Consider the following 26,620-nt stretch of genomic DNA (forward strand, 5'->3'; position numbering starts at 1 on the left):
AAAACATGCGTTGAAGTTCAGTGACCTGTATTGTGGATATAAAAACTTCAGTATTTTATATGTAATGCTTAAAATGTCAGGTACAATATTCTTAAATATGGATTTGTGTCGTGGCATACATGCGAAAATCATTAAAACACTTGTCAATGTTGGAAAGCATTGTATGAAATTGTGATAACTCAGTTGAGATTTAAGTGGAAGTTGTAGTGTAGATCTTGAAGCGTGCACTCTATTATTTCCGGTCCGCACATTTTGACGACGGTCCAGAACATTATTATTATTAGGGTGGGTGATATCAGTTGTATTTAGGTTATTATTATTATTCTTATTTCTTGCGAACCGGCCAAACTTAGGACCACGCCAATACCACTTCACTTCCTTCTAATCATCCCTTCTTCCTTCCTCTTTCTCCACAGTGCTTTCATTCTTTCAGAATGTTGCGCTCTTTTCTCTTCAGTCCATCTTCCTCCTCTGCGCTCTTTCTTTTCTTCAACCAGAACTTTTATGTTGGAAAGTCTTTTCCTGAATTGGTCTCTATCACAACATTTTTCATCTGCAACCTCTTGAGTTCTTCCTTCATCTGCTTGGCATATCCCCCCTGGTTCTTCAAGTAGTATATTTTATTAAAAATTTGTTTATTTAACCTTGCTGGATCCATTCTGACCATGTGTCCATAGAATTGCAGCCATCTTTTCCTTATTGTTGTTTCCAGGTCTTCTGTTCTTTTGTATATCTCCTTATTTGATCGTAATCTGTAGTTTCTCTCTACCACCCTTGGGCCGTAAATCCTCCTCAATATTCTCCTTTCAATCTTTAGTAGTTTTTCCAGGTTTGTTATTGTTGCCGTTTCCACCCCATACAGAATCACTGGTTTTACCACAGCATCATAATGTCTTAGTTTCGCATTGATAGAGAGATTCTTTTTGTTGTAAATGGCTTTGGTGGCAATGTTTAGCCTTTCCAACTTACGTCGTGTATTTTCCATGGCCTCTTTATCCATCCCGTCGCTGCTGATAATCTCTCCCAGGTATTTAAACTGCTTTGTAACCTTCACTTCGCCATATTATTATTATTATTATTATTATTATTATTATTATTATTATTATTATTATTATACTTATTATTATTTTCTGGATCCTGCAGCAAGATGCAAGACTGCTACTTGGTGGTAAATTACATCAGCTGCTATTGTCATGGCTGACAATGTGACCAGCACCATTGTCGTGCGTAGGCAAGTGCCCAGGATTTCTGGCGATACGAATGATATACTTCTGTGCATTATTGACCTTATTATACAGGTGAACAATTGCACGGTCATTATCATTCTTATTGTTTATTTTAATTGTGTATAAATTTGTATTTATATGCCAGGAGAATCTACTGTAATCTAACTTTAAGTTATCCAAAGGAAAAGATGGCTCTTGAAAACGAACCCAGGAAAGATTAAAAATGATCGGTTTATGATCAGAATCAAGTAGTACATTATGAACAGTAAAATCAGTTGGTCTCAACTCCTTTTTCACCCCACCGCCATTAAGTTGATTTACCCTTCCCTCCCCTCCCCAAAAAAAGACGAAGTGTTTCTTTATGGTTAAAGGAGATTTCAAATACCAATGTTCACGTCTGTTACCTTCAGTTTTGAGATATAAGTATCCCCATAAAATGAATTCACTTTTTTTTCACTTCCTTTCACACTCTCGCTCCCCTCCCCTTAAGTGAATTTTCCAGCAAAAAATACTTGTTTCTTTAAGTAAAGGATCTTCTAAATACCAATTATCACGACTGTAAAATCTTCAGTTTTTGACATATGTGTCCTCATAAAAGGAATTAAACTCCTTTTCACCCCTGCCCCCCAAGATGATTCACCCCCCCCCCCAAATGCGTTTCTTTTTGTTTTTTCGTTTTTAGTGGGGATCCAAATACCAATTTTCACGTCTGTAACAACTTTAGATTTTATTAGATGTAAGTATCCTCATACTATTAATTCAATTAATTTTTCAATTCCTTAACACACACCCCCTCCCCCTTTCATTGGATTTTTCCGAGAATACGTGTTTCTTTACTTTTAAAGCAGATTCAAAATACCATTTTTCACGTCTGCAAAACTTTCGTTTTTGAGATAATAGTATCCTCATTCAAATAATTCAACTAATTTTTCAATTCCCCCTCCCCCTGCTTTAAGTGGATTTCCCAAAACAAAAAAATACTTTTTTCTTTATTTTTAAAGGAGGTTCCAGATACCAAATTTCATGCCTGTAACATCTTCACTTTTTGAGATATCAGTATCCTAATTAAAATAATTCAACCTCATTTTCAGTCACTTTTACCCAAGTGGTTTTTCCAAAAACAAAAAATACATGTTTCTTTATTTTTAATAGAGATAAAAATACCATTTTTTACTTCTGTAGCATGTTAATTTTTTGAGAAATACTGTAGACATGCTCATTTTAAAATGTCACCCTCTTTTTAGTTCTCCGTAGTGGAGTTTCCGAAAACAAATCACATACTGTAGACAGGCTCATTTTGATATGTCTCCCCCTTTTTAGTTCTCCTTAAGTGGAGTTTCCAAAAACGAATCATCTGTGTTTCTTTACTTTTACAGGAGATTCCAAATACCAATTTTTACGTCTGTAACATTTTACGTTTCTGAGATATACTGTAGATATAATCTTCCTAAAAATTCGCCCCAATTTGTCACTCCTGTTTAACCCCCATAAATTTGATTTTCCAAATACAAAAAATATGTGTTTTTTTATTTTTAAAGCAGATCCTAAATGTCAATTTTCAGGTCTGTAATATCTTCAGTTTCTGAGATCCTCATTAAAGGCACTCAACCTCTTTTTCACCCTTTTTTCCCCTCTTGGGATTTTCCAAAAACAAAAAATGTGTTTATTTTTAAAGGAGATTCAAAATACCAATTTTTATATCTAGGCCCTACAAACTTTTAAAGTTTTGAGATATAGATACACTCATTGAAAAAAAAAAAAATCACCCCCTTTTCACCCCCTTAGTTACAGAATATCCAAAAATCCTCCCTTAGCGAGCATCTACATTGTAATATAAATGTATCCTCAAAATTTCATTTCTCTATGTCCAGTAGTTTTGGCTTGGCGATGATGAATCGGTCAGTCAGGACATGCTCTTTTATATATATAGATAAATGAATATTTGTTTATATGTATGTCTCAAATGAACTCAAAAACTACCGGAGCGAATTGGCTGAAAATTTCACAACTTGTCCTTATTACTCCTGGCAGGGTTTAGGAAGTGTTTTGAACAAAATCTGATGGGTAGTTTGGCATAGGGGATGAGAAGGGTGAAAAAAGAAAAGCAAACTGCATGACAGGTCTGATCAGTGGGTTGCCTAACCAAAAGTATGTGAAGATTATGATGTGTTTCTTAAAACTTATCTTCTTCTGCTTTTATAAACGGTATATAAAAATGAAAAGTCCAAGTTCAGTCCCCATGGCATAGGGGGAGAGAAGGAGTGAAGAAAGAAAATGAAAATGACAGAGATTACCGGTGAATGTGTGTGTGTGTGTGTGTGTGTGTGTCTGTGTGTGTTTCAGCATAGCTCTGAACCGAACTAGATACACATATAACTTACTATCTGGAAAAATTACTGTAGGGGCAAGAAACCCCTAGCACCCCTAAAGGAAGAGGTGAAATGTAAAAACCCGAAAATTGACCGATATTAGTGGCGAGTTCATAGTCTTTGGGGTAGCTGTGATGGACCGTGACACTCTGGATGTCGTTTGAGCCAAAGTTCATTCCCAGTCGGGATGGGGGTTAGAGGAGGTGAAAGGAATGTCCAAAATGGTAGAGATCATGGATGTACGTGTGCATGTTCCAGCATAGCTCCCAACCAAACATGCTTCTGATAGCACGTACTGTTTGGGAAAGAAAACTGCGGGCAGGGGTGGAAAGGGGGTGAAATATTAAAATAATACAAAACGACCAATATTATAAAGTGAAAATGATGTATGTTAATAAATACATTTTCTCTTTAGCATTTAATTAAATGGTTTAGAAACATATAATGAGGCTGAATTAATAAACCCGGGCGAAGCCGCGGGTACCTGCTAGTAGTACATGTGATAAATCTCATAATTAGACCGTATTGATGATAATGTATTAAAGTTAAAAACTTTTTATTTTATAACCACCTATTCAATACAAAGATAATGCACTCAATTATTTATAAAATATTCATGAGGTACATTGGTTAATGGGACATGTTTCATTCGTCTTTGCGAACATCATCAGCTATAAATAACAAAGCCTAAGGTCAGGGCCCTGTGTTTATTTAAATGGTTAAAAATGTCGTTATATTAAAAGAATGGTAAAATTGTGATAAAAGTAGTTGTATAGTATTAAAATTAGACTGTAACATAGTATAACGATTAGCATCAAGAATTTTTCATAAAGTACAATGAATATTGATAATCTGAAAAGTAAAAACAATCTTAAGGGTTATTAAATTAGAAAAGATGTAATAGTAGACATTAAAAAGACTTCGATGTTTGAAGCGTGGATTAATTGTAGAGTTGTTGGGTATAAACTTGAAGTTTGAAATCTGAAAAGAAAGAAAAATGGAAGAGTGAAGTAATGTTTAAAATGAGAATAAAAAGGGGATGGAAATAGTAAAAGGGGAAAGCTTACCCATTAAACCGGTGAAAATATTTGCTAGCCGTAACAGTGTGAATAGGACAAGGCAGGCCACTTGTTATTGCCTCAGGTGAATTGTGTTGGGTTGAGACAGATAATATTGTAGGCACTAAAATATATCCATATGTGACGCGTGGATAATGTTGAAAGCATGAACTTTAATTTTTTTTTTAAACCAATATACCTCATGAATATTTTATAAATAATTGAGTGCATTATCTTTGTATTGAATAGGTGGTTATAAAATAAAAAGTTTTTAACTTTAATACCTGCTAGTATTTCAATAAAAATAACTTTTGTTGCCATTAATGCTTTCACGGCCCGTACTTATAAACATGACACTGTATACAGTATCATGTCTAAAAATAACTTTATATGTACATATTTCATTAATTATTATTACATATACTGTAAATCCTTTCCCTGATCGTGATAATTCAGCAGCCATGGTTTTCAAGTGCTCTGTCTGTGGTTGATGGTAATGCATTCCATACAGAATTTTTGGTCCTGATCTGACTCCATGAATAACCTACACAACTTGGGAATAGAATGCCTCATTCAGACTCTGTTATTTCATGTTGTACTCTTGTGAGCAGCTTTGCCCGTGTGTACCATAACTAAACAAAGTCCAGCTGAAACACTCACATGCATCCACCAGCCATCGAATGACGTAAGCCACCTGTCATGGTCCATACTTTTTCCCCATGACTCCTGTCCTGTGAGTGTAGATCTTCAATTATTAAAACAAGTGATTGAAATGTGACTAAGTTAATGGCTCGTATAGACTGTAGAGAACTTTTAGTTACGTGGAATTTGTTGTTTTATAACTTCCATCCATTATATTATGAAATTGCAGTACATTAAAATTGACAAGAAATCTTTTGCGTTTCTGCTGTGTAAAAACTCGATAGTAAAGTTTCTTCTCTGAGGATGCTGAGCAAAGTCTTTGGGAAATGTGAATATTCCTTGCAGTTTGTCTCTTTCACACTGGAAAAACCTGATGTGTATTCTTCTTCATCCACTCCTTTTTCCAGATTCTTTCTTGGGTTGAGCCCTCCACCTACTCGATCTTTCCACCACTGCTCTTCTAATACTTTATTGCTATTGACTCCTCTATTTGCAACACAGTCCACAACAGAACTCCATCTCATTCATTAATCTGGGCCATGGAAACACCAGTCTAAGGGTATGATCACACTGCGTGAAACAAAACGGAACAAAACAGTTTCAGGCTGTTTGAGGCTGCCTGTTTCAATCAACTAGCCCTCGAAATACTAGAAGCAAATGGTTGACACACCACACTGCCGAGACAAAACATTTCATTTACTCCAGGCTGCCTCAGTCAGGGGGAAGTTGTGCTGAGTCTACTTCTTTGCAACAAACGTAATAAGTCAAGGTAAGCCTCCTGTTCTACACTCTGTATCCTTGCAAAGATGTAAAATGCCAACTGCAGCTGAGGAGCAAGAGCTGTCATTGAATTTTCCACAATCAGAGACTTCCCATCCCATCCCTCCTGCTCCTGATACACCCACCGGCAATTTATCAAATGACACTGAACTGTACACTGTCGTGTCACATTATGTACCCATATTAAAAGGTGTAATAAACTAAAGATATTTACCCCACTATATGCTTGATTATTTTGTTTTGCTCATTTCAATTTCACAAGTAGTTTTTTCCTCTGTTTTGTAATCTTGTTTTGTAATCATGTTCCCAATCAAAATTAATAAAAGGTCAAAAGTTGAAGGGGTCATCTCGTGTAATTAAGTAATTTATATTCATAGTTCCGTACTTCATGTATCAAGGACACTAGCTTATCACTTTCAGTTCTTTTAACATTTAAAGGATGAATCGAACGTTTTCGTGTGGTTTTGAATTTAAGAGCAACCACTGCCATATCACTGGTATGCATTAATCTACACCCTCTTCTCCAGATGACATCTTGACGACTGCCCGAGTTCGCTGCAGTGAACAGTCGAAACATTTTGTGTGAGGTGGTTTCAGGCTGTTTGTTTTGTGCAGTGTGGTTGTACCATCAGCAAAACTGAAATTATTATAATAATTTTTATGCCGAGTGCACAGAAATCAGTCTACCGCATTACTCGTAGGCGCTCAGTAACTTTAATCAATCTCACATCTGTTGGTGCAGTTGAATGGATTGATATCCTGAAGATCTGATCATGTGAAATTGTAATCTCAGTAGCTCTTGTATAGTTACTCAGAAAAAAATATTGAATGCATGGCGTGGTATGTTCCTCGCATTTTATATTTTATCAGACTTAATTATTTATCATCATTAATTTCCCTCATCTATCTCAGATTTATAATTAATTATAATTCATTTGAATCATTCAGATACTCCCGTCTCCCTGTCAGACTCAGCTACCAAATATATGAAACATCAGGACTGTCTGTATGTTGTAAATCTTGAGAGGGACCAAAGATTTTTCAAAATATTTCTGCTCAAGTATTAGTTAGCTTTTCAGGTCTTGTTCATTGTTTCTGGCAGCTATATAGAATTCCATGTAGATACAACCCTATAGGTTCAGTTGTTTTTGAAAATGTGTACCTGCAAAGAACTTGCATAATGCAATGTGCTCATTCCTTTTTGTATATAGACCTTATATTTATTTTATATTTTCAACATTCTCCCAACTGGAGATTGTCCCAAAGACAAAGTATACCACAACAACAACAACAAAAAGATGAATATTAAAAGTAATTATGAGTTGATTAATTACATAATGGTTGGTATGTTGTTGCATTAAAAAGTTTGAGAGATATGGTTCTTCAGGATTTGGATTGAATATTTCAATGCAGTCACTGCAACTTCTCTTATTAATACACGATTGAGGTTAAAGGGTTTCCACAACTTGACGAAAAAGAGAGGACTCGTTCCTCAAGCGCCAACTATTTATCCTGTGACTTCGATATCATCCAGCTGGTAATCTTATTGATGGTGGGATGGTTGGTTCGTATGTTGCTTTCTTTTCCTTATGCAGGGTTGTGTTTCAGATGTCTTGAATCTGACCATTGAATCTATTATAAACCCCTTTGAAAGCTATCATGTTAATTCAACAGTTGCTGGCTGTAAAAAAGAGACCATGAACCTCCTCGAAGAGTGTAAAGCCTGAGTCTCTTAATGCTTGAGCAATGGCAGATCATATTTTATGATGCCCAAAGACAACGGTTGTTAAAAGTTCAGTATATAAGTTCACTATTTTAATCTTGTTTTCTTCTTTGCGTTTTTTTTTTTACATAGTTTATGCTCCTTTCGTGGCACTGATATTTTCACGACGTGAAGTGAAAATAAGTCAGATTGCTCCCCGAGTGGTTTGGGAGTTTACTTCGAAGGGCCTGGGGGATCCGCTACGTGTGAGAGAATTGAAGTCCACAGCTTCCCATATACCACTATTAATTGCAGACCGATGAATTTATATATATACTGTATTTAAAGCTTCTCCACAACCTCAAATGATACTAAATATCGAAGACTTGGCATGGTTGACTCTCAGTGGTATAGACTCTAAGTCCAACTTAGAGTTATTATTATTATTATTATTATTATTATTATTATTATTATTATTATTATTACTATTATTATTATTATTATTATCGAAGACCTGACTGACAGAGCTTCCGCTCGCACTCCCGGTAGAAACCTTCCAAAAAAGCCCCTTCCAGGGTGTGCCCCATGGTTTTATACACTCACCACGATACGCCCATTTTCTGGAACTGTATCGAATTTCTTTTTCGTATGGAAACTGGCTACAGCCAACCAGAACGAAAACTCCCCTTTTCGTTCAACATCTATCCACCTTTTCTAGAAGACATACTACGCATTTAGCAGGGTGCAATTTCCTGCTTCATGACTCACCACAGCTCGACCAAACCATTTCTTCTGATTACACAACTTGCTACCTTTCTACACTCGGTATGCCTTCATATTTCAAGACCTTTATCTTTCTTATTTACCTTAAATCTTTTCTTAATATTATTTATATTACCTTGGCCTCACTGCTATCACATAGATAAATATTTACTCATATTTTCCCCCTTAATATTAACACACGTCTCAGTGACACCATTCTTCCTACGTTCCCAATCACAGGTTCGATCCTCGGAAGAGTGATAGTCCTGAGCTTAAAACTGGAGCAGAGACGACACTTCCATTGGAGCACTTTAACCCTTTCCTGCCCATATTTTCACTCTGCTTATCCCCACGTTTCAACCTACTATTTAGGAAAAACTGGAACAGAGCACATTGTTTCAGAAAAAGTTAAATATAATAAAAACTATTGATCGCAATGAATTCAAATTTTCAATAATATTAGAAAATATACCATTACATCTATTTCTCCGTTCACAAAGTCATAAGGTTGTTGGTTCAAGTACCCCTCGCCTATTGGTGATACTCGACACAGAGGTAGGCTGCATTTGTCACATTCTCATTTTGTCTGAATCCCTCCAAACAAATAATCACGTGATTTTGGAAGTGGAATGATGCCCATGCATATAATATTTTATTTCATCTGGGCAAGCATCTTCTCATTCTGTATCTGTTTTATTAGAATGTGCATGATTGAATGCTGCATTGATATATATGCAATAGGCTATGTCACTGAATATTTTGTCTCCTCCTGACATACGTAAAAACAATCTGTTTCTTGTTAATACTCTTTCTGAATTATGGTCAGGTTCAAAATCATCCATATAATCATTCGGAGTAATGAAACTAAATGTTTGTGTTACCTGAATTGCCATGTATTGCCATCAGGTCCGAATTCTCAATATTCTTTTTCACGTATATCACTGTCATCACTAAAATTTACTTCGTTAAGATGTTATTCACTCACTAAAAATTCACCTCCACCCTTACCCAATGATTCTGTGTCACTCTCTTTGCCTATATTCAGCTCAGTTTCATTATCCATGGTATTCAATCCCGGCATTTTTATGAACGAAACAGATGAACCGTGCTCGCGGAAGTTCAAGACCGTTGCCTAGGCAACGTCAAGACAGATAATCGCTCTTCTTTTATTTTATAAGCCCTGTAGATTGTACTGCATGTTCATAAATGCCTTATAAACACATCACTGCCAAAAAAAAAAAAAAAAAAAACTATCGCACAGGTCGCAGACGTATGTAGATAATGCAGCTGGGCGCTAAGGACCAGATGGCTAAGTGAAAAGTCGGATGCTAAGGGCCGGAAAGGGTTAATCAGTCATATATATTAAAGTCTAATAGTATTAAATAGAATCAGCTTTTCAGCTTCTTCCGCTCCCAAAATTTCTTCATTCTGTCGATCTGGCTGTCCTTTGGTTGTCAGTAATGGTGTACTTCCTTCGTTCAAATGTTATGAGTTTGAATAGTAAGTGTTTATTCCTTATAATCTTAGGACTATTAAGCAGTACCATGTGGTTGATAAAACAGGCATGAGGGATTTTATAAAAAGTAACTATGATCGCTGGAAAATGGCAAATAAAAATTTAAACAGACTCTGGGATGGGTTTAAAGCAATTGTTGAGTAATGTGAAAATAGGTTTGTTCCTTTAAAGGTGGTAAGGAATGGTAATGATGCACTATATTATAACAGAGAAATAAAGGGACTAAGAAGGAGGTGCAGGTTGGAAAGAAATAGAGTTAGAAATAGTTATGGAAGTAAGGAGAAATTGAAGGAACTTACTAGGAAATTGAATCTAGCAAAGAAGTCAGCTAAGGATAACATGATGGCAAGCATAATTGGTGGTCATACAAATTTTAGTGAAAAGTGGAAGGGTATGTATAGGTACTTTAAGGCAGAAACAGGTTCAAAGAAGGACATTCCAGGAATCATTAATGAACAAGGGGAGTGTGTATGCAAGGATCTTCAAAAGGCAGAAGTATTCAGTCAGGAGTATGTAAAGATTGTTGGTTACAAGGATAATGTCCAGATAGGGGACATGAGTAATACTAAAGAAGTAATAATATTTACCTACGATAACAATGACATTTACAGTAAGATACAAAAGTTGAAAACAAGAAAAGGAGCTGGAATTGATAAGATTTCTGGGGATATACTAAAGGCAGTGGGTTGGGAGCTGTGCGAAATGAATGGAGAGTTGCTATAGTAGACCCTGCGTATAAAGGAAAGGGTGATAGACATAAAGCTGAAAATTACAGGCCAGTCAGTTTGACATGCATTGTATGTAAGCTTTGGGAAGGCATTCTTTCTGATTATATTAGACATGTTTGCAAAATTAATAACTGGTTTGACAGAAGGCAGTTTGGGTTTAGGAAAGGTTATTTGACTGAAGCTCAGCTTGTAGGATTTGAGCAAGATATAGCAGATATCCTGGATTCAGGAGGCCAAATGGATTGTATTGCAATTGACCTATCTAAGGCATTTGATAGGGTAGATCATGGATGACTACTGGCAAAAATGAGTGCAATTAGACTAGACAAAAGTGTGACTGAATGGGTGGCTCTGTTTCTAGAAAATAGAACTCAGAGAATTAGAGTAGGCGAAACTTTATCTGACCCTCTAATACAGGGCCTCTCAGGGTGCATGCGCGTGGTGCATGCACTGTGCACGGTGCAAAAGACGACTTGGCTTGGTTGACCAGAGTGCAGACCCCCCACTCCTCGATTTGGAGCAATAGTGCTGTCTCTCTCTTTCCTCACGCCTGTCTCGCTCGCTCCGCCTGTCTCCCTCTCCCCCACTTGCGCCGTAGCGCTCCAAATCCGGGCTGAGTAGAGCCGAGCATAGCCGAGTAGCCCAGAGACGAAGCGTTGATCCGAGCCATACCGAGCGGCACCGATGCACAGTGCGCGGAGCTCTTGCGCCTCGCTCTGCACGCGTGTAATTTTGGGCGTTTGAGAGGCCCTGCTCTAATAATTAAGAGGGGAATTCCTCAGGGCAGTATTATTGGACCTTTATGTTTTCTTATATATATATCAATGATATGTGTAAAGAAGTGGAATCAGAGATAAGGCTGTTTGCAGATGGTGTTATTCTGTACAGAGTAATAAATAAGTTACAAGATTGTGAGCTGCTGCAGGGTGACCTCCATAGTGTTGTGAGATGGACGGTGGCAATGGTATGGTAATAAATGGGGTTAAAAGTCAGGTTGTGCGTTTCACAAATAGGGAAAGTCCTGTCAGTTTTAATTACTGCGTTGATGGGGTGAAAGTTCCTTTTGGGGATCATTGTAAGTACCTAGGTGTTAATGTAAGAAAAGACCTTCATTGGGGTGATCACATAAACATGATTGTTAATAAAGGGTTACAGATCTCTGCACATCGTTATGAGGGTATTTAGGGGTTGTAGTAAGGATTTAAAGGAGAGGGCATATAATTCTCTGGTAAGACTAGAGTATGGTTCTAGTATATTGGACCCTCACCAGGATTACTTGATTCAAGAACAGGAAAAAATCCAAAGAAAAGCAGCTCGATTTGTTCTGGGTGATTTCCGACAAAAGAGTAGCGTTACAAAAATGTTGCAAAGTTTGGGCTGGGAAGATTTGGGAGAAAGAAGACAAGCTGCTCGGTTAAGTGGTATGTTCCGAGCTGTCAGTGGAGAGATGGCGTGGGAAGACATCAGTAGACGAATAAGTTTGAGTGGTGTCTTTAAAAGTAGGAAAGATCACAATATGAAGATAAAGTTGGAATTCAAGAGGACAAATTGGGGCAAATATTTGTTTATAGAAAGGGGAGTTGGGGACTGGAATAACTTACCAAGGGAAATGTTCAATAATTTTCCAATTTCTTTGTGATCATTTAAGAAAAGGCTAGGAAAACAACAGATACGGAATCTGCCACCTGGGCGACTGCCCTAAATGCAGATCAGTAGTGACTGATAGTGGCCTTTCAATTTGGAGCATTGGTAAATTTAATTCTCCTAAATCATTCATGATCTCTGTGAACCAAATGTTCTTTGTTTTATTTTTCCAGAAGTAACTATAAAACTGCTTCACTAGCCAGTTTTCTGTCAGTCTGATTACATGACAAAAAAAGGAAATTCTCCTTTTTTGCATTGTATCTATTATTGATCCGCTTTCACGATATACCACTTCATTAGGTAATAACCTCCATTGGCCATCAACTTGGTGTTTCTTATTGATGATTGTCCTGAGTCTTCTATCTGCTATCTGCAATTTATTGGTTGTTGATTTAGTGTTCAACTTGAAGAGTGTTTCACTGGCATAAGTTGCTTCAGATTTTACGGCTATGTTTTAATGTCTAAATTCAGTATTCATGGAGATAATATTTTTAAAGAATAAGTTGGCCTGGTGATACACTGTGCTATTTTCAGTTTAGATGTTCTGCTGTCGATCGATGTGTTGTGTTCCAGGTTGTAATTTCCCCAAGATATTTGAACTTATTCATAATCTTAATTTCTTTGCCATTGTTGAGGTGAATGGCTGGTGTTTCAATTCTGAAGGTCGGCATCATTTCAGTCTTTTCAAACAAAATTTTCAGTCTGATTTTTATGGCAGAAAAGTTCCAATTTACGCTTTGGACAATTTCTAGTCATTGTATCATAATTTTAATTGCTTCCTTGTCACAAATTCTGGGTTTTAATTAATGTACACATTTTAAATCTATGTAAATATCACCTAAAGCACAACTTTTTGTATTTTTTTTTTTTAAGCATAAGACCATTGTATTTAGTTTTAAGATCTAATATTTAATTGGTTTAAGGACTTGACCTTAAGATTATTATTAGGCTGAAGATGCCCAAAACTAGGGTGAAACATGTACCTAATTAGTATATGTAATTCATGTAGGATTTAATCACTACTGAATATAATTGTATTGAATAGATGGACGCAGTAAGTTTTATTCTTGAAAGAATTTTACTTATTGTGCTAGACACCATAAAATTGTTAGCATGTATTGCTGCTTGCAATCACAGAATGAACATAGCAACGAGCTTGGCGCAAAAAGCATCATGAACAGTCATTGTATTGAAGCACCAGAATGTTGTGCTTTAATTACTATGAATGTTTGAATTCGTTATATTGAGATTTGTATGAAGTCTGCATTGCTTTGGAACTGTTTTGATATCGCACGTTAACAATCTGTGGAATGTTACCACGTGCTAACGCATCAGTTCTTGTGATCTGTTTATGCCAGTTTGTATCTGATACCCTGATGTTTGAGATGTTAAATGCTGCTTGGAATTTGGACTCTGGCGGACATTACATCGTAGATGTCATCCTTTGACTTTCCAGTCACTTTGGCCATGTGGTTCCATTCAAGGGGTGGTTCCAGTGGTAGTGATGATTAATGATACAGCACCTCTATGTACTGTAAGTCTGTTCCATTTGTCTTTAAAGTTCCTATCTTGACTAGGGCGGACATACTGCCTAATATCCTAACCCTTCATCTGCATCTGGAGGGAGAGACCTCATGAAAACCTACCTTGCTTCGGACTTAAAGAGGCCACATCGCAAAAACGATTGAATATGGCTGATAGTGATAGTGATCCTGTTTGTTTGTTGTTAAAGAGGCCTGACATCTAAGGTCATCGGGCATTAGTGATCCTACCCTTGCTGCTAGCACTTTCCATGTATAGAATTAACAGATTTGTCTTGATTTCTCATGGGCACTATAAAGTTACTTATTGATAATGTGTTGGGCCGCTTTGTGTATTTAGCATATTTTAGGGCATACGTGACTTATTATATGTTATCTCATGCTTGTATGCATCTACCTACATTATTGGTTCCATTCTAACAATGCAAAATGAATGCAGTGTACTGAATATAGAGCTTACTCTTTGTACAGTCACCCAGTCACCATAGTTGTAAGATTGATTTCTATTATTATCTTGTCAATAATTGCTTACCCAAACTATTCATCATGGTGTTTGAATCCAAAGCAAAGGCTGTTCAAAAACGTGGCCTACTTAAAAGGTCATTAACTCATCTTGAAAATTACTTGAAGCAAGATAACATCAACCATCACAAACTGATTTCCAGGCAAAATAGGCTGCTAGAAATTTGAAAGGAATTCAGCATTTTTTAGGGAGTATCTAGAATGTAAATTAGACTCAAAATCTAGCAAAATTCACTTTGGAGAGCATGATGAATACGAAAACAGATATCATGCAATAGTTGGCAGGATTCAAGAATTGTTTTGCTCATTTGAGAGACCCACAAGTCCAAGCAATGCATCCATTATTTCTGATAACTCTACTCTGTTCAACTGTAGCTTGAAACTCCCTCCCATTGAATTGCCTGTTTTCGAAGAAGATTTGACAAAATACTTGAGATTCAGGAACACCTTTCAAAACTTAGTTGTTAACAATACCCACATTGACATTGTGCAAAGACTACACTACCTATTGTCGTCTCTTCAAGGCGAACCTAGGGATTTGTTAGATAACCTAGCCATATGTGCTGAGAACTTCACTGTTGCTTGGAATTTAATTGATAAAAGGTACAATAATAAACGCTTGCTGTCTCACAGCATGTAAAACATTTGCTCAATCTCCATAATTGTTTTAGTGGATCTTCTTTCGAATATTGTATATTGATAATCCAAGTAAAATCTAACCTTAGTGCCACTGACAATTTGGAAGGTCAAGGTCCACTTCATAAAATTCTGCTACAGGAATTGATTCTAAATTAGATCAAGTCCAACCATAGAAGTGAATTGGAAAACAAATTTGCCTCCACTGATATTCCGGCAATAAATAATTTAATTGATTTCTTGGAGAGAAAATGTCAAACATTAGAGCTAACAGAATCCACGAAACCTGTTATTGAACAAAAACGAGAGTTAAAATCTTACTAAAAGCACTTCACATTACCAACAACAGCACTTCCTTGAGTTGTAGGTTTTGCAAGCTTGATAATCACAGCATTTTTATTGTAGAAAGTTCAAACAAGCAAATATTGATCATTGTCGCAAGTTTGTGAGTTAAAATAAACTTTGTTACGTTTGTTTTTCTGCTTCTCATGTTTCTAAACAGTGTAAGCAAAACAAGTGCCCCCAGTGTAATGGGCCCCACAACTTATTGGTTCACAAGGAACAAACAAGTCCCAATAATAACAATAATAAAATGAATGCTACAAGTTCTACAATTGTTTCACCCATCACTATGAAGGTTGTTTCAGGGCTAGGTTCTAATGTTCTGCTGAGCACAGCATGTGTAGGAGTAAAAGATAGCTCAGGAGAGATTGTACTATTTAAAGCTTTGTTAGACTATGGGAGTCAGTTACCCTTTGTGACTTCTGACCTTGTCAAGAAGCTTGGTATCCGTACAACGGCTTGTCGTCTACCTATTGTTGGTATAGGCAGTGCGAATGTGTCACATGTAACCTTGTTTTGTTCTTTAATGTCTCAGATTATACATTGAAGTTGAACTGTGCAGTTGTGAACACAATCACAAGTCCACTTACTGCACAGGAAATAGATTGTTCCAGTCGGGTTATTCCTCATGATATTATTTTAAGTGATAAGACATTTAATCAGCCTTCTACTATCGATATCTTGCTAGGAGCTGATGTCTGCTATGAGATTGTCTCTTCTAATATTTTGCATAAGAAAGGTTATCCCGCCTTGTTAGATAACGAGTTTGGTTGGGTGCTGTCAGGCACTTTTGCTGAGTTGTGCATTAAGAATAATACCAAGGCTCGTGCCAATCTTGTAAAACTTGATTCTATTGACACTAAACTCCAAAGGTTCTGGGAGCTTGAAGAACTTCATCAACCAGTTCTTACTCCTGAAGAAATGGCTCGTGAAGAACACTTTGTGAATAGTGTTCAAAGAGATGATTCTGGTAGGTTTGTTGTCAAACTTCCTATTCGTGCTGAAGTGCCACCTGTAGCCGAGTCTAACCATAATGCTGTTAGAAGGCTCAGATTGAAAATAAATTTGCTAGACTTCCAGACTTGAAAATGAAGTATGTAGATTTCATGTGTGAACACAGTGAAATGGGTCGCATGGAAATTGCACCTCCCGAGACCTCTAACTTGTTAAGATTTTACATGCCCCATCATTGTGTGTTCAAGGAAGGGCATTCGCTGGATCTAGCCAGGACTTTGTGGTGGCTTCTGCTGAGACCATACAATGGCTAGAGAATTTAGATCTAAATCTTTGAACCCTTTTGCTTGCATGGTTGTTTTCAATGTTATGTGTATATCTTATAATTATGTATATAATGGTTTGTGCTTACTGTTCATTTATATTTAATCTTTGTATTGTTTTGTGTACGTTACCATACGCTAATAATAATAATAATAGCGCTACAACCAAGCTGAGAATTGTTTTTGACATAAGTTGTGAATCATCACATGGGATAGCATTGAATTCTATGTTAATGGTTGGTCCTACTATTCAGCCTGACTTGCTGTCCATTGTTTTAAGGTTCAGAACCTATTTTGTTGCTCTTACAGCTGACATTGCTAAGATGTACAGATGTGTGCTAATTCATCCTGACTTCAGAAAATTGTTTGGCATGAATCTACTGATGAAGAAATAAAGGACTACTATTACATACAGTACAAGTTCTGCCCCTATTCTTGCTACAAGATGTCTAGTTCAACTTGCTGATGAACACAAGGAATCTCACCCCACTGCATCAGAGATCATTTGTTCTTGTTTTTATGTTGATGACCTGCTGACAGGTACTAGTTCAGTTGAAGAAGCTAAGGAGCTTCAATCAGAAATCTCTTCTGTGCTTGATAGTGCACATTTTCATTTTAGGAAGTGGACATCAAATTGTCCAGAAGCTCTTGCCAATGTGCCTGTAGAGGATAGAGAAATGTTGTCACCTTGTGACCTCACTAAGGATGAAGCTATTAAAATATTAGTTATTGTGTGGCATCCTAAATGTGATTAGTTTCAGTTTCAAATAAATTTAAAGTAAGCTACGTTTCTTTCCTTTGAGTATTGAATAGGTTGAACCTCCTTTCCAGTTATTTAATTTTTAACATCAATAATTTCAATACGGAACAATGAAATTTTTATCTTTAAAAGCACCTAAGGAAGTCACTAAGAGAAGCATTCTCACTGTCTTTGCTTCCATATTTGATCTCTTTGGATTGTTGGGATGTGTCGTGGTTAAGTGCAAACTTATCCTGCAGTCTCTTTGGCAATTGAAAATTGATTGGGATGATCCATTAGAACCTTCATCTGAAATTATTGAAGTCTGGAATGCTATCTACAGTGAGCTCCCCTTGCTTAATGAACTCCAAGTGCAAAGAAATGTAATGCCCTTTGCTAAGAATAAGGTTATTGAAATCCATGGCTTTTCTGACGCTTCAGAAGCTGCCAATGGTGCTTGTGTGTATATTAGGGCAGTATCTGCTAATGATGAGGTATCAGTTATCCTGCTGACTTCTAAATTGAGAGTTTTTCCATTGAAACAGCAATCTATTGCCCATTTAGAGCTTTGTGCTACTCTATTGCTTTCTCACTTTATGAGTAAGGTCACTGAATCTCTGAAATTGCACATTCCTTTCTCCACATACTACTGGACTGACAGTACGATAGTTCTGTGTTGGTTACAGAAACCTGCCAATTGTTGGAAAACCTTTGTTGCTAATAAAGTTGCTGAAATTCACTCACTCACTTCAGTCTCAGATTGGAGACATGTACCTACCCACAGCAATCCAGCTGACCACTTGTCTCGAGGTGTTTTACCCTCACAAATGTTTTCTCTTGATTTATGGTGGCATGGTCCCTCCTGGTTGCATGAATTGTCCCCAGTGTATCCTGATTTTGTTGCCAATAATACACCACAGCAGAATCGAAACCCTCTTTGAGAGTCCTGCTAGTTAACGTGCACCCACTTGAGTTAGAGAAGTTTTCTTCCTTTCTCAAATTCAAGCAAGTTTATAGCTATGTTCTGAGATTTATTACCAATGTCCGCTCCTCTAAGGATGCTTATGTCATTAGTCCACTTACCCCTGAAGAATTGAGGATTAGTGAAATGAAAATAATAAGTGTGATGCAAGCTAGTGAATATGGGAAGGAACTTCATGAATTGAGGTCTAATAATGTAGTTGCCTCTTCGAGCTCATTAAAAACTTTGAATCTGTTCCTGGATGATTAAGGGTTGTTGAGAGTTGTGGTTTACTCATGAATTCTCAGTTGGAATATAATGAAAAACACCCTATCATTCTTCCTCCGATATTCTTTGTTACCAAATTGATTGTTAAACATGTAGATGAGATGCTATTGCATTCTGGCCTCCAGGCTGTATTGTTTCCCTTGTGTAACAGATTTTGGATTCTATGTGAGAAGATAGTTATTCGTGGTGTGGTCCATTCGTGTTACAAGTGCTTCAGAAGCAAACCTCCACTCACATAATGGGTCAGTTATCCTCGTATAGAGTTGAACCGTTGTTATCCTTTGTTGAGGTTGGTCTTCATTATGGTGGTCCAATCGTCATAAGGGATAATAACCCGAGGAGTAAGATAAAGTTTAAAGCATACATTGTGCTCTTTGTTTATCTTGTCACTAAGGCAATACATCTTGAAACGGTGAAGAGTCTGATGACTTAGGACTTTTTCGCCACATTTAGAAGATTTACGGCATGTAGAGGATTCCCATATCTCATCTTGAGTGATAATGGCACAAATTTTGTTGGAGCCAACAATGAGTTATTAAGATTTATTAAGGATAACTGTACTGAAATAGAAGAATATTCGTCTAATTTGAATATGAATTGGAAGTTTATTCCATCCGCCAGCCCTCATTTTGGTGGGCTTTGGGAGGTGGGAATAAAGTCTGCAAAATCACTTTTGAAGTGGACCATAGGAAAATGCATTCTTAACTTTGAAGAGCTGAGTACTCTTTTGTATCAAATTGAGTCTGTGTTGAACTCAAGACCTCTCTCTTCAATGACTGACAACTCTAATGATCAATGCTATTTGACACCTGGATATTTTCTAGTAGGGAGACTATTGACTTCTGTCCCCTCTCCGGACATATCCAACAGCTCCCGCTCCTGTCTAACTAAATGGAACTTGGTGCAACAGCTGTATCATGTTTCTTGGCAGAGGTGGTCAAAGGAATACATACAATCACTTCAACAAAGACGTAAATGGTCTTCCATAGGAATGTGTGGGAGATTTGGTGCTTCTAAAGGAGGATGACCTTCCTCCTCTGATTTGGAAGACTGGTATAATCCAGGAGCTCCATCCTGGTTGTGATAATATTACTCATGTGGTCACTGTAAAGACAAGGACTGGTCTCTTGCACCATGCCATGGTTAAATTATGCCCATTGCCCAAAGATTTTGTATTTGTATATTTGTATCTGAGATTTTAAAATTTATTTTTATTCAGTTGTCTATTAATGTGCATAAGACACTTGACTTTGATTTTTGAGTGTTGAGATCCCTCAAAGGGGGGGAGTATGTTGCAGCTTTTGAGTTGGTACTCGCCTACCGCATTTTCCTTCATCATTTGTCACAGTTGGCAACGTGCTGCTGCCTCCATTAATATAGTCAGACTGAACATGGCGACCGGCAGCAGTACATGGATTTTGCTGTACCTCTACATTTTGTTGTACATATGTGTAAATGTTTAGTGTTTATTCATGTGTAATAAATATTTGAATCATCATATCATTTATAAAATTTTTCCACCTGTTCAATACATTATTTTTTGTAATGCATATATTTACATTACATTAAGTCGCTTGGAACTAGTCTAAACCCTACTCGAGGTCATCATCAGCCATAATTTTAAAAATAGTACACATTTTAGTCGAAGAATCCTAAAACAGTGCGTATTCTGTTAATGAATCAGCATAAAAGTAATGTTGTGAATTGTATGAACAATTTTAATATGTGCCGTGATGAGTAGTTGAATTGGACCAAGCCCTATGGTTCTGGGTATGTTACAGGTGTTAAATGTTGTTATGTACCAATAAATGTACACATTAGGATAAAAGTACCTGAAGTAATTACAATAAATTATGCTAAAATGTCAAAGTACAAATAGTATACAAGTGATTCTGTCTGGTAAATTCTGTAGGTATTACAATCTATGTTGTGGTTCAATTATACACTGCTTCAACTAGTGGATATATGTTATTAGGTAGAATTTAACTCTGAGTACAGAAAGTACAGATACGTCTTGGAGTCCTAATAATGTTGATATGGCTTGCAAGGATTAAGTAATGCAATTGTACGGACTAATATGAACAAGTGAATTGAATATCTTCTAAGATTGTAAATACACTGCGCGTGGTGGTTTTGAATAGATGGAAGTCTCGGTCCATTGCGGGACAATTAGGAATTGGAATTAACACAAAGCTTGGAAAAAGAAGAAGGGATGAAAAATAAGTGAAAGATACTCACCTTGCATGGCAGTATGTGAAGCATAGCTAGCAGTATGCAACTGGTGTATGAAAATGTGTGTGAGGAATGGAATTGTGTGGGAGATATTCAGTTGACTTGTTCATAGAAGATATTCAATTGACTTGTTCATATTAGTCCGTACAATTGCATTACTTAATCCTTGCAAGCCATATCAACATTATTAGGATTCTAATGTACTTTCTGTACTCAGAGTTAAATTCTGCCTAATGACATATGTCCACTAGTTGAAGCAGTGTATAATTGAACCACAACATAGATTGTAATACCTGCAGAATTTACTAGAGAGAATCACTTGTGTACTATTTGTACTTCAACATTTTAGCATAATTTATTGTAATTACTTTAGGTACTTTTATCCTAATATGTACATTTATTGCTACATAACAACATTTTAACATCTGTAACATACCCAGAACTCTAGCGCTTGGTCCAATTCAACTACTCATCACGGCACATACAATTCACATCATTAGTTTTATGCTGTTCATTAATAGAATACGTATTGTTTTAGGATTCTTCGACTAAAATGTGTATTTTTTTATTATGGTTGATGATGACCCCAAGTAGGGTCGAAACTAGTTCCAAGCAACTTAATATAATGTAAATATATGCATTATAAAAAAGAATGTATTGAATAGGTAGAAATTTTGTATAAGAATGCGGATCAATCAAAAATGAAATTTATAACCCTTAATATTTGAATCATCTTCTGAGTGATGTGTTGTGTCTGCTCATTTGGAGCAGTCTCGTCCTCCATGTGACTTGTTTCAAAATTGTATTTGTGCACCTATGGAAATGAACTTCGTCATGTGCGTCTGATATGTTGTTTCGTCGTTTGCAACAAAGATTGATGAGTTTTTGGTATAAAGCAAATTCTTTAAGGACTTTCAGTAGTGACTCACGATAAATACTGTCATAAGCTTTTTTGAAATCAACAAAAGTGATGATTAATCTCTTGTTCCAAACTCTATGGTGTTTCATGATCCACTTAAGACTGATGATTTGATTGGGACAGTTTCGTCCTGGTTGAAATCCTCCCTGATAATCTCCCAGTTCCTGGTCAAGTTGTTCCTGAATTCTTGTATATATAATTTTAGATAAAATCTTATAAGTAACATCAAACAGAGATATACCCCAATAATTCCTGGGATCCGATCTATCACCGTTTTTATTCAGTGGCTGGATTATTGCTGTAGTCCATTTCTCAGGCATTTCTTCAGCATTCCAGATGTCTATGATATGTTTATGTAAATTTTGAAGGGTTTGTTTATTTGCATTCTTCCATAGTTCTGCTACCAATTGATTCTCTCCTGCTGCTTTGTAGTTTCTGAGGGAATTTATTGCTTTGATCACTTCATCGTAAGTTGGCAGTATAACAGTTTCCAGTGGAGTGTTATGTTTTGGCGAAGGATCAAAATCAAATTGTTCTTTTAGATCTTCACAGTTAAGTAATTCTTTAAAATAGTTGGCCATAATTTTAGCATTATCCCTATTATTGTGTGCCATTTCCCCATTTTTATTTTTCATCATAAGTGTAGGTGGAGTGTACTTTGATTGATATTGTTGGAATGTTTTGTGATAGTCTCTTGTTTTATGTTGACTTAATGCTTCTTTTAAAGTATTCAGTGTTTCTTTTTGATAATTTCTTTTAATTCTTCTAATTTCTTTGGCTTCTGGCATTGATGAGTTCTTGGCAGGATTTTTCAGTTTTTCGTTGTTGGGCAGATAACCATGCTTTATGCCTTTCTGGAATTGCACTGTCACATTCCTAATTCCACCAGGCATGTTTCTTTCTCTGTTTAATGGGAGCTACAGTTTTCATTTTGTTAATTAACACCCCCAATTTGTAGCTGAGGGGGTGTTTTAGATCTCTCCATATATATAGGTTATATTTGATTATTTAATAACCGGAATCATAATTTCCTCGCCTAATTGATTTCGATTTTTTTGTCTCCGTTTAGGTGTTTATTTTATTTTTGTTATATAATGATCTGAATCAATGTCCTTCTCCCCCGGAGGACTTTCACATTATAAACTTCTTTGTAGTAATCTCTATCCATGGCTGCATGGTCAATTTGAAACCTTCCCAATTTTATATTAGGACATTTCAAAGTCATTAATTTGTGTGGTTGTCTCTTAAATTTTGTGGTTTCCAGAATAAGTCCATAGTCCTCACAATGTTCAATTAATCTTTGCCCATTTTTGTTTGTGAATTTATGATCTGGCCAATTTCCCACTATTGTACAATATTATTGTAACATAAGGAGAAATTGTCATTGTAGGAGCAGTTAGAGGCATAGTATATTGGAAAATTTTCCAGTTGTATGTATTTCTTAGAATCATTGTTTCATGTAACATATTCTCTGTACTTATTGCAGGATGGCAACTCTGATGTACCCAACTCCATCCGGGGATACCACCACTATCATCGTATGTTTATGCCTGGTGCCCACTGTGATCCTGGTGGAGATAGCATCCTGCGCTTACCATTCGTGTCTGACTTTGCTTCTCTTCATCCTGTATATGGGGAATATCCCCCATACCCTGAAATAGGATTAAATGTACCCGCTCCACCATTGGAACAGAAGAAGCCAGCTCTTGGAGTTACTGGACTTTCAACAATTAGTGAAGAGTCAGGTAATGCCTTAGTTCTTGACAGTCCTATGGAGGAGTCACCAAGGTGTGATTCGAGTCATTCAGACACTTCATCTCCCACGCAAACTCAGCTACCAAATGCATGAAACATCAAGACTGTGTATATATTGTAAATTACCTTTTAGTTGGGATTTTATTACATTGTGGGGGACATTTTACTGCATTTTTAATTATTTTGTAACACTTTTGGCTGTCCAGTGAATCATTGTAGAGCTGCAGTATATTGGTTAAAAGGCAAGAAATATGTTACATCTTGGGTTGCCAACCTGAATAGTATCAACTTACATCTTAATGCTGCTTCACTTGATCAGACCCAGAGGACCATATAATACCAGCAGGGTCACCCTCGGTAACAATCTCCACCTCCATTAGTTATAGTGGGCTTAAATTTGTTGAAGACGTGTCTTAAAGATCTATCATTTTCCTCTGTTTGGGTCGAGTAGGTAGAGAGTGTGTTATATCTACAATTTTTTTTGAACATTCATCATAGTTCTATGGAATCTTGTCCTGTATCTTGGAGTCACCTTCTCTTTTTTATAATCACACTTTTCTGCTCACTACTTGGGTTTTCCTCCATATAGTCATTGCATCTTCTCCATTCTTCTGTATTATATAAAATCTTGAGGAGAACCAAAGATTTTTCAAAACATTTTCTGCTCAGCTATTGGTTAGCTTTCCAGATCTGGTTTCTGGCAGCTATATGTAGTTTATTTTAACTGGTTTCTTGATTATTTTGTGTTAATATTTTACATAATACATCACTTCTATTTACAGACTCCCAATTTTTAGTTATTGGTTTTAACTAATGAAATACCAGTTTCTAGCTGATATCTTGGTTTGTTTTTTAATCTCATGAGATGCTGCTTCTGCAGATATTGTCCCCAGATTGAGTTCTTTTAGTTGTGTGTGTCCTAGTTGTAATAGTTTAGGACCCTGTTATTGATTTGAGTGGTTGACTTATTGTTAACTGAGACGCAAACAAATTTGCTGGTAGGCCTATCTGTTTCTAGAATCTCACTTGTGTACTCCGGTTCATGCTTCAGTATTGCCTTACGGGTTTCACTATTGGTAAGTGTAAGGTGTAATAATGGCATCTTCAGCTTCATGATGGAGTCATCTTGGCATTTCTCTTGCAGTCTTTTCCAACACCAAATTAAACAATACTACTACTACTACTACTACTACTACTACTACTACTGCTGCTGCTGCTGCTGCTGCTGCTGCTGCTGCTGCTGCTGCTGCTGCTGCTGCTGCTGCTGCTACTACTACTACTACTACTACTACTACTACTACTACTACTACTACTACTACTACTACTACTACTACTACTACTACTACTACTACTACTACTACTACTACTACTACTACTACTACTACTACTACTACTACTACTACTACTACTACTACTACTACTACTACTACTACTACTACTACTACTACTACTACTACTACTACTACTACTACTACTACTACTACTACTACTACTACTACTACTACTACTACTACTACTACTACTACTACTACTACTACTACTACTACTACTACTACTACTACTACTACTACTACTACTACTACTACTACTACTACTACTACTACTACTACTACTACTACTACTACTACTACTACTACTACTACTACTACTACTACTACTACTACTACTACTACTACTACTACTACTACTACTACTACTACTACTACTACTACTACTACTACTACTACTACTACTACTACTACTACTACTACTACTACTACTACTACTACTACTACTACTACTACTACTACTACTACTACTACCTGGACATTTCCTAATTACCTGGGGTCAGTACACAAAGTTAAACAATGCTGGTGACAAAATATATTTTTGTCTCTGTCCTGTGCTGATCTAAGAATCTTCAATTGTTCCAATGCGTACATTTACAATACCTTTATATGTCAATTTTTCACCAGACTGACTTAACTTTTTGAAATTTTCTCTGACAGCAGTTCTCAAACACATAGGAATGAATTGATTGTTGTGTTGGCAATATGGCCATTGTTAACCCGAGAGAGGTAACAAGACTTTTCGTAACGCCAGTTGTAACGTAACGTGGGGTATCCCCGGACCCCCATCAGTTTCTTGTCTTTTGCGATGCTGGAATGAAAGCAAAGCCAAATTTAATTAAATAAATAAACAGTAAGTGAGGTCTTAACAATAATGAATCTGCAATATTGTGTAAAGTTCTTCATTGTCACATCAAAAAACAGATACCAAAACAATACTCAACAACACAGTTTGCCATCATTGGAGTTTTTGTGTTTCGTTGTAAGATTCATTCAGGTTCACTTGTTATGTGTTCTCCAGCATCAATGGAAGGTTCACAGATATTTTTCATGTGGTTCGTGCACATATATCGTAACCACTTTCAACAGAGTCTTCAGTAAATTAAAAGTTCCACAAATGATGACATGGGGGTCCACGGGCACCCCAGTCACATTAACTGGCTGTTTTCTTTCTCCAACGTAAAGAACACTGGAGATGCATGTAGGAACTTGTTAAGAGAACACCTGAATGAAGGTAGACCAAGCATTAGCAGCATAGCCAACCAAACACAAACGCAGTAGTTCCAGATTTCACTGTGGGGGTCTGGCAACACCTCGCGTTGCCTCTCCCGGGTTAATGGTCATGGCACTTGGTCCCAGCAAGTTTAGGCCTGCTACAAATTATCCTGGAAATGATTAATTGCATTGTGTGCATATCTGTTCATTGCACTTATAGTTGCTTTTGAAATATAGGGATTTTTCAAATAGACTGTAAATACTGTAAATTTATTTGTTCAGTGATATTAATAGACAAAGCAGTTGATGAAACAAATGTTGGTGAACAGTAATTTCATACAAATGCTGGAAATGGTAATGATGCAAATCATGGGTAAAATGAAAAGATGGCATTGCTGTTGGTAATCAAGTAAAAAGATAAGTTTAACTTGTCAAGTG

The 26,620-nt window shown here is 36.6% G+C and overlaps 1 protein-coding gene across 1 annotated transcript in view; it reads left to right on the plus strand.

The window, feature by feature from the left end:
- The window catches only part of LOC136867431 (uncharacterized), a 60,435-nt gene extending 36,702 nt beyond the window's left edge, over window positions 1-23,733 (plus strand). The window contains exon 5 of the mRNA XM_067144634.2: window positions 23,371-23,733. Coding sequence (XP_067000735.2) covers window positions 23,371-23,733 — 363 coding nt within the window. The remainder of the gene's footprint in view (window positions 1-23,370) is intronic.
- The last annotated feature ends 2,887 nt before the right edge of the window (window positions 23,734-26,620 follow it).

The sequence above is a fragment of the Anabrus simplex genome, chromosome 3 (assembly GCF_040414725.1).
Source record: "Anabrus simplex isolate iqAnaSimp1 chromosome 3, ASM4041472v1, whole genome shotgun sequence".
Lineage (NCBI taxonomy): Eukaryota > Metazoa > Arthropoda > Insecta > Orthoptera > Tettigoniidae > Anabrus > Anabrus simplex.